We start from the raw sequence: 13,310 nt of genomic DNA, 5'->3' as shown, positions 1-13,310 counted from the left end.
AAATTTTTACAATGAATCAGGGCCTTTTGGCCAACAGGGGATCAAGTGGGCAATCTGACTCAGAAGCCTGTAGAATTTAATTTCTCCATCGCCAGATTTAACTCTGAGTCCAAGACAAAGCATTGCTTTCCAGATCTCAATTCCCAGCTGTTTAGGAAAGAAGTGTGAACAAATGTCCTTTCTGACAGGTCTAATGAGAAAATATTTAATGATAAAGTGCTTTGAGCTCCACAAGAAAGAATGCCAAGGCTACAACAAATTCACTGCCACTTTGCCACATCACCAACTTCGGTCTTATCAATGCATACCTTGGAGGCAGAAATCTAAGGGGTAAAAATTAAACCAAAAGACCACTCATTTGGAACTGCAGAACGCACTGGACTCAATGTACATGTCAGCACAGATCAAGCACCGCAAGCTTGCCTTCCCGGCTGTGCGGGTGGCCCTAGCGAAGGACCTGCATTCCTGTGGTCACAGGCTCAGGGTCCCTTTGGCACTGCAGCCACTGCAGGTCTTCACGTTGCTGGAGGCATGACCTGGCCGTGCCTCACTTGGTCCCTGAGTCACACGCTGCTCTCCACTGCTCAGGGCTTCCACACTGCTTTTGCAGAATCCCATTTGTACCCAAGCTATGCAGCCTCAAGGTGCAGGGGAGTTAATGTCTCCCAGGGGCAAGTGTGAAAGATCCCGGATGGGAGCTGGGTATAAAGTCTTCTTCCTTTCTCCCCGTGGAGGGACTGGTAGGAACCGGGTAGCTTCATACATTCTCCTGCAAAATCACCATCAGTTCCTTTGAGCAATTTCTAATATTTTACTCTGCCTCCTTTCTTGCCTCATTTCTCTCTATCCTCCTTCCTGCTTCCCTGGGACTACATTTGCCAATAAAGTATCAATCTATGAGCTTTTGCCTCTGGCTCTGTATTTTTAGGAAACATGGGTGAAGACAAAGAAAATTATCACTGCAGTTGACCTTAGAGTGATTCTGTTTGAAGCCTTTCATTTTATAGAAGAGAAAACTGAAACCTGATGGTGCAGAAATAAAGTAAATTACTCAAACCACTTTCTCCAGGCTTTAGGTTCAGTATTCTTTGAGTATCATACACACACATACACACATCATATATATCCACATACACCTTTACATGCATATATACACATACATGCTTATATTTATAATCATTTATATATATACACATAAATCACTTATTTATATATATGGGCTTCCTAGGTGCTAATAGTAAAGAACTCATCTGGCAATGCAGGAGACATAAGAGATGCTGGTTCAATCCCTCATTCAGGAAGACTCCCCTGGAGAAGGGTATGGCAACCCACTCCAGTTTTCTTGCCTGGAGAAGCCCCGTGGACAGAGGAGCCTGGCGGGCTACAGTACATAGGGTCACAGAGTCAGACACAGCTGAAGCAACTTAACATGCGCCCGCGCGCGCGCACACGCACACACACGCACACACACACACACACACACACACACACACACACATCTTATTTATGTGCCTTTTCTCCCCTTGTCAGAAATAGCAGACAAGATCTACAATCTCTTCAACGGCTACACCAGTGGGAAGGAGCAGCAGACCGCCTACAACACGCTCCTGGATCTGGGCTCCCCCACTCTCCATCGAGTCCTCTACCACTATAACCAGCACTATGAGAGTTTTGGAGAATTCACCTGGCGGTGTGAGGATGAATTGGGCCCCAGGTAACCAATAAACTTCATCGTCTCTTTTACAGACCTCAGCTCTTGGAAACTGCGCCTTTTCCACTATATTACTGCCTTCATGAATGTGTAGATATCCTGGGTGAGCTTAGGTGCCTGGAGAACCTATGTAGGTCCTGCATTCATACAGATTAGTTATGGATAAGCTGTATTAAGGAGTCGAGTCATGAATACATTTCCTGAACTCTGAAAAAAACCTTTGCCCTTGAGCTGTATTACGCCTTTTTATCATGCTGATGCAGCATTCCAAAGGCTAAACTGTAGGAGCCAAAAGCTTAGTCTTTTGAAAGAAAATTAGAAATTTTATTGAAGGGGTTATCCAAAAAATTTAATGAACTTTGCATATGTTATATGCATATACAGATTTATTTTTTAAATTAATTGATCAGTGAATTTTTAGTTTTGGCTACACTGGCTCTTCGTTGCTTTGTGAGGGCTTTCTCAAGTTGCAGAGAGCAGGGACTACTCTTCCTCGCAGTGTGCAAGCTTGTTGCTGCGGCGGCTTCTTTTGTGGTGGAGCACGGGCTCTAGGCGCACAGGCTTCAGTAGCTGTAGCACAAGGACCTAGTTGCCCCGTGACATGTGGGATCTTCCTGGACCAGGGATCGAGCCTGTGCCTCCTGCACTGACAGGTGATTCTTAACCACTGGACCACCAGGGAAGTCCATACAGATATATTTTGAGCTAAATTCTGTGTTCTCTTGAAAGGCAGAGTAGGGATAGCCAGTGACCCACCTTGGCATCTAACTTGGCCAAAGTTAGGATAATGTAGTGTTCGTCAACTTACCATGGCCCTGAGGCTACAACTTCCTAATACTCAGTACCTCTGCTGTTAGGTTACTTAACTCAGAGATAGGTTATATACACCAAGTCAGATTGATTATATTCTTTGCAGCCAAAGATGGAGAAGCTGTATACAGTCAGCAAAACAAGACCTGGAGGTGACTGTGGCTCAGATCATCAGATTCTTATTGCAAAATTCAGGCAAAATTGCAAAATTCAATTTAAATTGAAGAAAATAGGGAAAACCACTAGGCCATTCAGGCATGACCTAAGTCAAATCCTTTGTGATTTTACAGTAGAGGTGACACATAGATTCAAGGATTAGATCTGGTAGACAGTGTCTGAAGTACTATGGATGGAAGTTCACAACATTGTATAGGAGGCGGTAACCAAACCCATCTCAAAGAAAAAGAAATGCAAGAAGGCAAAGTGGTGTCTGAGGAGGCCTTAGAGATAGCTGAGAAAAGAAGAGAAGGGAAAGGAGAAAGGGAAAGATATACCCACTGGATGCAGAGTTCCAGAGACTAGCAAGTGGACATAAGAAAGCCTTTTTATATGAACAATGCAAAGAAATGGAAGAATACAATAGAAAGGGAAAAACTAGAGATCTAGAGATCTCTTCAAGAAAATTGGAAATACCAAGGGAACATTTCATGCAAGGATGGGCACAATATAGGACAGAAACAGAAAGGACCTAACAGAAGTAAAAGAGATTAAGAAGAGGTGGCAAGAATACGCAGAACTATAAAAAAAAAAAAGTCTTGGATAACCAAGATAGTGTGGTCACTCACCTAGAGCCCGACATCCTGGAGTATGAAGTCAACTGGGCCTTAGGAAGCATTACTACGAACAAAGCTAGTGGAAGTGATGGAATTCCAGCTAAGTTATTTAAAATCCTAAAATGTAATGCTGTTAAAGTGCTGCACTCAATATGTCAGCAAATTTGGAGACTCAACAGTGGCCACAGGACTGGTAAAGGTCAGTTTTCATTCCAATCCCAAAGAAAGGCAATGCCAAAGAATGTTCAAACTACTGCACAATTGTACTCATCTCACATGCCAGGAAGGTAATGCTCAAAATTCTCCAAGTGAGGCTTCAATAGTACATGAACTGAAAACTTCCAGATGTACAAGCTGGATTTAAAAAAAGGCAGGGAAACCAGAGATCAAATTGCCAACATCTGTGGGATCATAGAAAAAGCAAAGGAATTCCAGGAAACCACCTCTACTTCTCCTTCAATGACCATGCTAAAGCCTTTGACTGTGTGGATCACAACAAACTGGAAAATTCTTAAAGAAATGGGAATGCCAGAGCACCTTACCTGTCTCCTGTGAAACCTGTATGCAGAAACAACAGTTAGAACTGGACATGGAACAACAAACTGGTTCCAAATTGGGAAAGGATTACGTCAAGGCTGTATATTGTCACCTTGCTTATTTAACTTCTGTGCAGAGTACATCAGGTGAAATGCCAGGCTGAATGACTCACAAGCTGGAACCAAGATTTCTGGGAGAAATATCAACAACCTTAGATATATAGGTGATACCACTGTAATAGCAGAAAGCAAAGAGGAACTAAAGAGCCTCTTGATGAGGGTGAAAGAGGAGAGTGAAAAGCCAGCTTAAAACTCAGCATTCAAAAAACTAAGATCGTGACTTCCAGTCCCATCATTTCATGCAAATGGATGGGGATTGTGGAAACAGTGACAGATTTTACTTTCTTGGGCTCCAAAATCACTGTGGATGATATCTACAGCCATGGAATTAAAAGATGCTTGCTCCTTGAAAGGAAAGCTATGACAAACCTAGTTGGCGTATTGAAAAGCAGAGATACCACTTTGCTAGCAAAGGTCCACATAGTCAAAGCTATTGTTTTTCCAGTAGTCATGTATGTATGTGAGAGTTGGACCATAGTCATGTATGGATGTGAGAGTTGGACTGTGAAGAAGACACAGTGCTGAAGAATTAATGCTTTCTAATTGTGGTGCTGGAGAAGACTCTTGAGAGACCCTTGGACAGCAAGGAGATCAAACCAGTCAATCCTAAAGGAAATCAACCCTGGATATTCATGGAAGGACTGATGCTGAAGCTCCAATATTTTGGCCACCTAGATCTTGATGCTGGGATTGAGGGCAGGAGAAGGGAGTGACAGAGGATGAGATGGTTGGATAGCATCACCAACTCAATGGACATTAATTCGAGCAAACTCTGGGAAATAGTGATGGACAAGGAAGCCTGGCATGCTGCAGTCCATGGGGTCACAAAGAGTGAGACAGAATTTAGCGACTCAACAAAAACAATAACAATGCAGATAGAGCTCTTGGAAAGAGAGGAATGGGAAGAATGTGTAGAGAGTCTCCTTTCATCTGTTCCATTCATCATGGCTGTGTATTGCTGCTCTGAGAAGAGATTTCCCTGGCAATAGTGGAATTTTCAGATAGACACAAAGAGGCTTTCATGTAGAATGTTGGTACTTATATGTTCCCAAACTATGTAGGAATTCAGAAACAAACAAAAATAAGACAAGGAAGGAAAGAAGGAGGAGAGAGAGGAAGGAAGAGAAAGAAAAAGAGGAGGAAATAAATGAAGAAAGTCAACATAATAGTATCCTCTGGCACTGAGAATTCTTACTTTCCTGCCATTGAGATGAACAAAGGTATCACCCAGAGGTCATCCCAGCCATCTGACCTCTCATCAGACTGAAGAGTGACTCGGCCTCAGGGTGCCTCTTGTGACCTGAAATTATAAACTCTCTTAAGAGACCATCATGTCGGACATCTGTCCTCCACCACCTATTCTCTTACTTTTGAAGGAAGAAGAGAATTTAGGATTATCTTCCTAAAATAAAATGATTTTATGTGTAAGATCAGGAAGAATCTTTTGGCATTCCATAAAGTATTTCCTGAAATTTATGAAGGTTGATAGTCCTTGGGCAAACAGATGCCATGGCTATGGATGGGTTGCAGAGAGAACTGTATAAGGGGCTTTTAATTTGTTTTGTCTCAGTTTTGGTAAAAAGCAAACCCTGGGTTAGAAAGTAGGTACATATTAAGAAATATCTTCCTTGTTCCATACCTTACCATTACTCCTGTCCTTATTATTACTCATAACTAGTGGCATCCCTTCTCTCCAGCTCTGTCCCCCTTTCCCTCCATGCTCGTTGCTTTCCTTTTGGTTTTCTGCTCCCTGCCTCCTTCCCTCTGACATTTATGGAGTGTGCATATATGCAGTTCTTTGTCAAGAAACGTAAATGTCACAATTTGAATAGCACTAACCTTGCATGCCTCATCTTGATGAAAGGCAGTATGGATTGCTTTTAAAATTTCTTTCTTGTAACTCAGGAGTCAGATGGAAAATTGGTTAATGAAAGTGAGCAGGGGAAAAAAACGTGGATCTCACTGTAAAGTAAAGCCTGCTGCTGACTTGACTCTCTTCTCAAAACTCTCTTCCCAGAAGATTCTCTCATGTGTAATATTGGGTTTTCAAGGCTATGGATTAGGGGGGAACTGTAGTTTCATTATCTCATGGAAAATAAAGTTTTATTTCTCAGTGTCATGGATCCGCGGGAGAACCACAGGAAGCAACAAGTCTCCTGCCTTGAGATGCATCAACCCACTTTGGAGTTAGTTGTGAGAATGACTAGGAAAGGGTTGGTGGGTATATGTGTCCTGCAAGCAAGGAGAAAGGTTTGGTTCAGTTCAGTCCATTTGCATCCAAATTCATGAAGGCCTCCAGATTGAGTAGAGTTGAACTATGTTGAGGACAGCATTGGTTGCCTCGCTCTTAAGAAAGAAGAAGGCTGAAGGCTCCGAGAAAATCCAGGGCAGACCCAAATTAATTAATTTTTTTAAGCAAGTGATGATAATAGCCACAGAACTCCATGGGCTAATTGAATCCATTTGTTTGAGAGGATGGCTAGGATGTGTTCCTTTATCCATCTCTTCAAGATGATGCAGACGCAGAGGCTGCCCTTCACTCTTCCTTCCCTCACCCTTGATCCGCCTCCCAAGAATGTGTCAGCAGCTAATGACATGCAGCAGGACAGATTAAGAGGAAGGCCACCAAAGACCCTGTTGCTGATGGCTTTTGGAAAGGCTACTTGGCCAAATGGCAGAGGCTGATGGGCAGAGGAGAGACAATCTGAATAAGATGTGACTTGGTGGGCAGAGTGTCTGTTTGATTTTCTCTGACCCACCATTGAAGTGGGAAAAAACACGACTAGCCCCGGATGACCTCACACTCCGTCGGCCCCTTGACTTTGCTGCTGCAGTTCAATACCTTGCCTCCAACGTCATCCCCCCGCCATCCCTCACTTGCCCTCCTAGGAATGCGATGAGCTCACCCCTGTGGTGCTCGGAGCCAGGACGGAAGAAGAGGCTTGAAATGAACGTGCTTCTTGTTCTTGCAAGCTCCTTCTAAACTTGACGTGGGAACTTCCAGTTTCTGGAAAGAGTTGTGGACTGATTTAGAAAAAGAGATGATTCCTCCCATGTAAATACTTCGAGGGGTCCTACTCCCTGAGCTTTCCAGAACAGATTTTACAGCTTTGCACGGGCTTGTTGGAATAAGAGACTATTCCTTCGTGGGTCTCTGGTCACCCATGGTTTTTGGAAGAAGGGAAAGAACAGAGCTAAATGAGTGGGACCCCATTCCTTCACTTATTCCTAAGTGTTCAGAGTCAAAGCCAATGTGGGCTGAGAACTGGTTATCAGGGGGTCCCGTCTCTATCACCAGAAGTGGAGGCCAGGGAGAAGCTATATACCGATTAGCAAGATCGCGGTGACAGCCAGCTTCCCCAAGCTACATGCAGGGTCCCACGCTCTATTCTTAGCCCGATGGGATCACTCCTCTCTAGCGTGTGTGACCTTGTGGAGACCTCGCCCTCCTCTGTCTGGTTCTGGTTCTGGTTTTGGTTCTGGTTCTCTTGGGAATCTGCAACAGCTCAGGTGCTGTCTTGTCACCTCCTTTTCTTCCTGCTCTTTGGATGGGGGCCTCCTGACTTTGGGGGGGAGGAATTACAAAACAGCAGGAACTCACCTGGTGATTAATTAGGTGATGTGTGCCACTGAGAGTCTGCATTTTCCCAGAGAATGACCCTGTGTCCGCATGCACTGAGGACTTTATTGCTGGCGCCCTTATCACACTATAATTACCTTCAGGCAGTCATGATTAGTTACACTTGATATCCCCCGAGTGCAATATGTTGGCTGCTTCTACTCAGTTCAGAAATAGCCTTGAAAAGGGAAATATCCAGTCAAACATATTATGTTTGTCATTTAATGATGATAAATTACTGGCTTGAAAGTAAATTGATCTGATTTGTCTTTCGAAACTGACAACTCTATGGTTTTAAGAGGGCATAAATTTCTAAAGTATTAGTCATTTTTTCTTATTTGTCCTCATTGTGTTTTGTTTCTTTGTTTCATCTCGGTGCCCTACTTTGCTCACGCAGCCTTATTAATTAATTATTTCACTTATTCATTTTTGTCCTTAATTATGTTTTTTTATTGGAGGATAATTGCTTTACAATATCGTGTTGGCGTCTGCCATACATCAACATGAGTCAGCCACAGGTATACATACGTCCCCTCCCTCCTGAACCCCGCCTCCCACTTCCCACCCCACCCCACCCCTCTAGGGCATCATTCACAGAGCACTGGGTCGAGTTCCCTGTGTCACACAGCAAATTCCCACTTGCTCTCTATTTTCCGTATGGTAATGTATATGTTTCCACGCTACTCTCTCCATTGGTCCCAGCCTCTCCTTCCACCCCCACTCCATGTCCATAAATGTGTTCTCTAGGTCTGTGTCTCCATTGCTACCCTTCAAAAAGGTTCATCAGTATCACTTTCTAGATTCCGTAAGCATGCATTACTATACAATATTTCTCTTTCTCTTTCTGACTTGCTTCCCTCTGTATCATAGGCTCTAGGTTCATCCACCTCATTAGAACTGACTGGAATGCATTTTTTTTTATAGCCGAGTAATATTGCATTGTGTCTAAGTACCACAATTTCTGTGCCCATTCATCTGTCCATGGACATTTAGGTTGCGTCTATGTCCTAGCTATTGTAAAAGGTGCTGCTGCAAGCATTCATTCATTCTTGACGAGCTTTTATGGAAGTTCCCCCCTGCCTGCCCCCATTTCTAAGCGCTAAACATGGAACAGTAAGCAAAGCAGACTGGGCTCTGCCCTCTTGAAGCTTACAATCTCACACTATTTGTCCTTCCTGCCTCCTCATCTTTCTAACTTAAGCATCCTCTGTGCTTGCTCCATAGGAAAGCTGGCCTCATCCTTTCTCAGCTTGGAGATCTCAGCGGTTGGTGCAATGGACTCCTCCAGGAACCCAAGATAGGCTTACGACGCAGCTCCCTCAAGTACCTGGGCTGCCGCTACAGCGAGATCAAGCCCTATGGACTTGACTGGTCAGAGCTCAGCCGGGACCTCAGGAAGACGTGTGAGGAGCAGACCCTGAGTATCCCCTACAATGATTACGGGGACAGCAAAGACATCTAGTGCCATGATGCCAGAGAGTAGCTGCCGAAAGGAAGCAGGAGAGAGGAGGGGAATGTCTGGGTTGGCGTGCGGATTTTTAATATTTTTTAATGGAACATTCAAACCTCCACAACCAACATCTAAACTGGGGTGAAGGTGACCCTTGCTCCCTGCGGAACTTCTTTGGTATCTTGTTCTCCATCTGCGTGGTCAGTAAGCCTGCTAGCCAAGGTTTCATAAATTTCTCTTTAGGGGATTACTTTGGGGCTTGTTTTGCAGTTAGTTTGTTTTATTTATTTTTTATCCAAGAGGTTCATCAGAATGCTCGAGTCCTGCCATGCTTCTCGTGAAAGGGCCACTTGGTTGGTGCACCTGTGCTGAGTTCCTAAGTCCCGTGCAACTGGGGACAGAGATGAGGCCAGAAAGTTGTTAGAACAGCCTCAGGCCCTACTCTCAGGGGTCCTCCGGACCCGCTCATGCTGGGAACCTAAGCTCTGCTCACAGAGAGCAACAAGAAAACTGGGAAGGTGGATGCCCTATCGGTCTTGTGATTTTCCCCCAGGCCTTCTGATTGCTCTCTTTACACTTCAGAGGTGAGTTCAGCTTCCACTATGGGCTTCTGTGGGCCTCCTGGATTTTTAGGTCCTCCCCCATTTTAAGGAGATCAAAACCAGTCAATCCTAAAGGAAATCAACTCTGAATATTCATTGGAAGGACTGATGCTGAATCTGGAGCTCCGATAATTTGGCCAGCTGATGCAAAGAGCCAACTCATCAGAAAAGACCCTGATGGTGGGAAAGATTGAAGGCAGGAGGAGAAGGAGACAGCAGGGGATGAGATGGTTGGATGGCATCACTGACTCAATGGACATGAGTTTGAGCAGACTCTGGGAGATGGTGAAGGACAGGGAAGCCTGGTGTGCTGCAGTCCATGGGGTTGCAAAGAGTCGGACATGACAGAGCTACTGAAAAACAACAATCTTTTAAGACAGGACTGGAATTAAATCTCCTTCCAGAAGAACTCTGCCCTCTCCTCCTCTGAACAACATGATCTTTAAGAGGCAGTATAATGTACCTGTGGAGCCGTCTACCTGGAAGTCTAGTTAGCAGTTCACATTCTGGAAAAAAGTACAGTTTCTTCTTTTAAAAATTCCAGCAGCTCCAGGGTGAACTTCTCCAGACCAGCAGTACACATCACATACCTGGAATCTGTGGTGTCCACAGCCTTTATCCTACACAGATCAGTCCTGGCTGATGCCTGCTTTGGTCAGGCGAGCTCAAGACCTCCATGGCAGCGTTGTAATGAACTGAAGTTATTACCCCTCACAGAACACTTCCATCCACTCCCCGTACCCCCTTTGCCAGATTTCCTTTATTATGTTGCAAGTTTTGCAAGTCATTTCTCTGGATGAGAATTCCACCATTTTCACCCCCCTCTAGTTGCAGGAGCATTAGCAATGCTGTGTAGGTGAGCTCCCCTGACTGCAGGTAAAGGTCGGGTCATTGTTTCTGCCCAGTTTCCTGAGCGTTAGCACTAGCATGAGTGGGTGCCCAACCAGAGGGAAGCCTAGCCCTTCAGAAAGAGCTCTGCAGGGTCCTGTGGACCAGCAACAGCCTTAACTGTCCCCACACGCACACCTCAGAGGCCTGAACACACACTTTCAGCCACCCTGCCTTTGACCAGGACTCTGCACTTAGAAACACAAGGGAATGGTCAGGAAGGAGACAAGAATCTTTAAAGCCCATTGTTGAACCCTATTGATGTTTTTCTAAATGGTTAGAATAACGTGCGTGCTAAGTTGCTTCAGTTGTGTCTGACTGTTTGTGATTCCATGGACTGTAGCCTGCCAGGCTCCTCTGTCCATGGGATTTTCCAGGCAAGAATACTCGAGTGGGTTGTCATGCCCTCCTCCAGGGCATCATCCCGACCCAGGGATGGAACTGGCGTCTCTTATGTCTCCTGCATTGGCAGGTGGGTCTCGCGCCAGCTGGGAAGCCGGGTTAGAATGACAGAGCTCACTTACTGAGTGCTTACCGTGTGCCAGACACTGCTCTAAGCACTTTACCGACAATGGATTCTCACAGCTACTCTTTCCTACCTGCCCGAGGTACCATATTAACTCAGGCTGCGGACTCCAGAGCACAGGATTGCCAGCCCTCGCCTCCTCAGCACTGCCGTCAGTGTTGCCCGGGCCGCTCTCCTCGGCCCCTGCCTCGTGGCACAGACGTGCCTGCAGCTTGGTGCGGTGGGGGGAGGTGGCACCCGCCCCCTGCAGCTGGGCGCGCTTTGGGGCCTCAGGGCCGGTCACGTCTTCCTCGCCGGGGCCTGGGAGCGAGCCTGTGACAGCTCTGCAGACAGGGGTGAGCGCACGCCCCTCTCTTTCCACAGAAAGCTGGAAGGGTTTTATATCAAGCTCGGGAATGCACCTCCAGGGCAAGGGTTGGCAGAAAACCCTGAGACCCGCCCCCGCCAAGTGAAGCGCCTCAGGGGTCAGCGTCTCGCCTTGACCAGACAGGAAGGGGTTCAGGCTTCAGAGGGGGGGCCCCAGCCGGCGGGGTGGGGCCGGGGAAGGCCTGCGTTTGCCCCTGCTCACGTCCCGGTCCTGCATTCAAGTCTGCGCAGAGAACACGGGTTCCGCACAGCCAACGAGGCACGGCCCGGCCGCGGCCCTCTGGGGCCGGGGAGGGGCGTCAGGACCGCCGTCCCTTGTGCCTCCGTGTGCGTTGCTGAAATGAAGCAGGCTCACACTGCCCTCGCTCTCCCTGTCTCCCCCACAAGGCCCCTCCTCGTCGTCTGCTCCCCCTACCTGCGACCCTCCTCATCCCCTTCCTCTGCCTCTGCCAGCCTCGTCCTCCTTCAGCGTCCCCGGTGCGCCCCCCACACACGACGCCGTATGTGTACATACGTGCAACACACATGCACACGTAACACACACTCTACACATTATATACACGCGCTGCACACACATTGTACACACTGCACACACTCAACAGTGTTTACACACACACACTGCACACACATTGTACACACTCCACACGGTACACACACACTGCACACACATTGTACACACTCTACACAGTACACACACCGCACGCACTCTCAACAGAGTGTTTACACACATACACACTGCACACACATTGTACACACTCCACATGGTACACACACACTGCACACACTCAACAGAGTGTTTGCACACATACACACTGCACACACATTGTACACACTCCACACGGTACACACACACTGCACACACATTGTACACACTCTACACAGTACACACACCGCACGCACTCTCAACAGAGTGTTTACACACATACACACTGCACACACATTGTACACACTCCACATGGTACACACACACTGCACACACTCAACAGAGTGTTTACACACACACACTGCACACACATTGTACACACTCCACACGGTACACACACACTGCACGCACTCTCAACAGAGTGTTTACACACATACACACTGCACACACATTGTACACACAGTACACACACTGCACACACTCAACAGTGTTTACACACACACACTGCACACACATTGTACACACTCTAACAGTACACACACACCGCACGCACTCTCAACAGAGTGTTTACACACACACTGCACACACATTGTACACACTCTAACAGTACACACACACCGCACGCACTCTCAACAGTGTTTACACACACACTGCACACACATTGTACACACTCTAACAGTACACACACACCGCACGCACTCTCAACAGAGTGTTTACACACACACTGCACACACATTGTACACACAGTGCACACACACCGCACACACTCAACAGAGTGTTTACACACACACACTGCACACACATTGTACACACTCCACACGGTACACACACACTGCACGCACTCTCAACAGAGTGTTTACACACACACTGCACACACATTGTACACACAGTACACACACACCGCACACACTCAACAGAGTGTTTACACACACACACTGCACACACATTGTACACACTCCACACGGTACACACACACTGCACGCACTCTCAACAGAGTGTTTACACACACACTGCACACACATTGTACACACTCTAACAGTACACACACACCGCACGCACTCTCAACAGAGTGTTTACACACACACTGCACACACATTGTACACACAGTACACACACACCGCACGCACTCTCAACAGAGTGTTTACACACACACTGCACACACATTGTACACACAGTACACACACTGCACACACTCAACAGAGTGTTTACACACATACACACTGCACACACTCAACAGAGTGTTTACACACACACACTGCACACACA

General features: G+C 46.4%; 1 protein-coding gene across 1 annotated transcript in view; it reads left to right on the top strand.

The window, feature by feature from the left end:
- Positions 1–11,143, top strand: part of ASTN1 (astrotactin 1) — a 186,860-nt gene extending 175,717 nt beyond the window's left edge. Inside the window, exons 19-20 of the mRNA XM_065937170.1 lie at positions 1,531–1,714; positions 8,794–11,143. Of these exons, the coding sequence (XP_065793242.1) occupies positions 1,531–1,714; positions 8,794–9,031 (422 nt within the window). The 3' untranslated portion in view covers positions 9,032–11,143. The remainder of the gene's footprint in view (positions 1–1,530; positions 1,715–8,793) is intronic.
- The last annotated feature ends 2,167 nt before the right edge of the window (positions 11,144–13,310 follow it).

This window comes from Muntiacus reevesi, chromosome 5 (assembly GCF_963930625.1).
Source record: "Muntiacus reevesi chromosome 5, mMunRee1.1, whole genome shotgun sequence".
Taxonomy (NCBI): Eukaryota; Metazoa; Chordata; class Mammalia; order Artiodactyla; family Cervidae; genus Muntiacus; species Muntiacus reevesi.
Note: the sequence above shows the minus strand (reverse complement) of the source record. Positions and strands in the feature narration are given on the sequence as shown.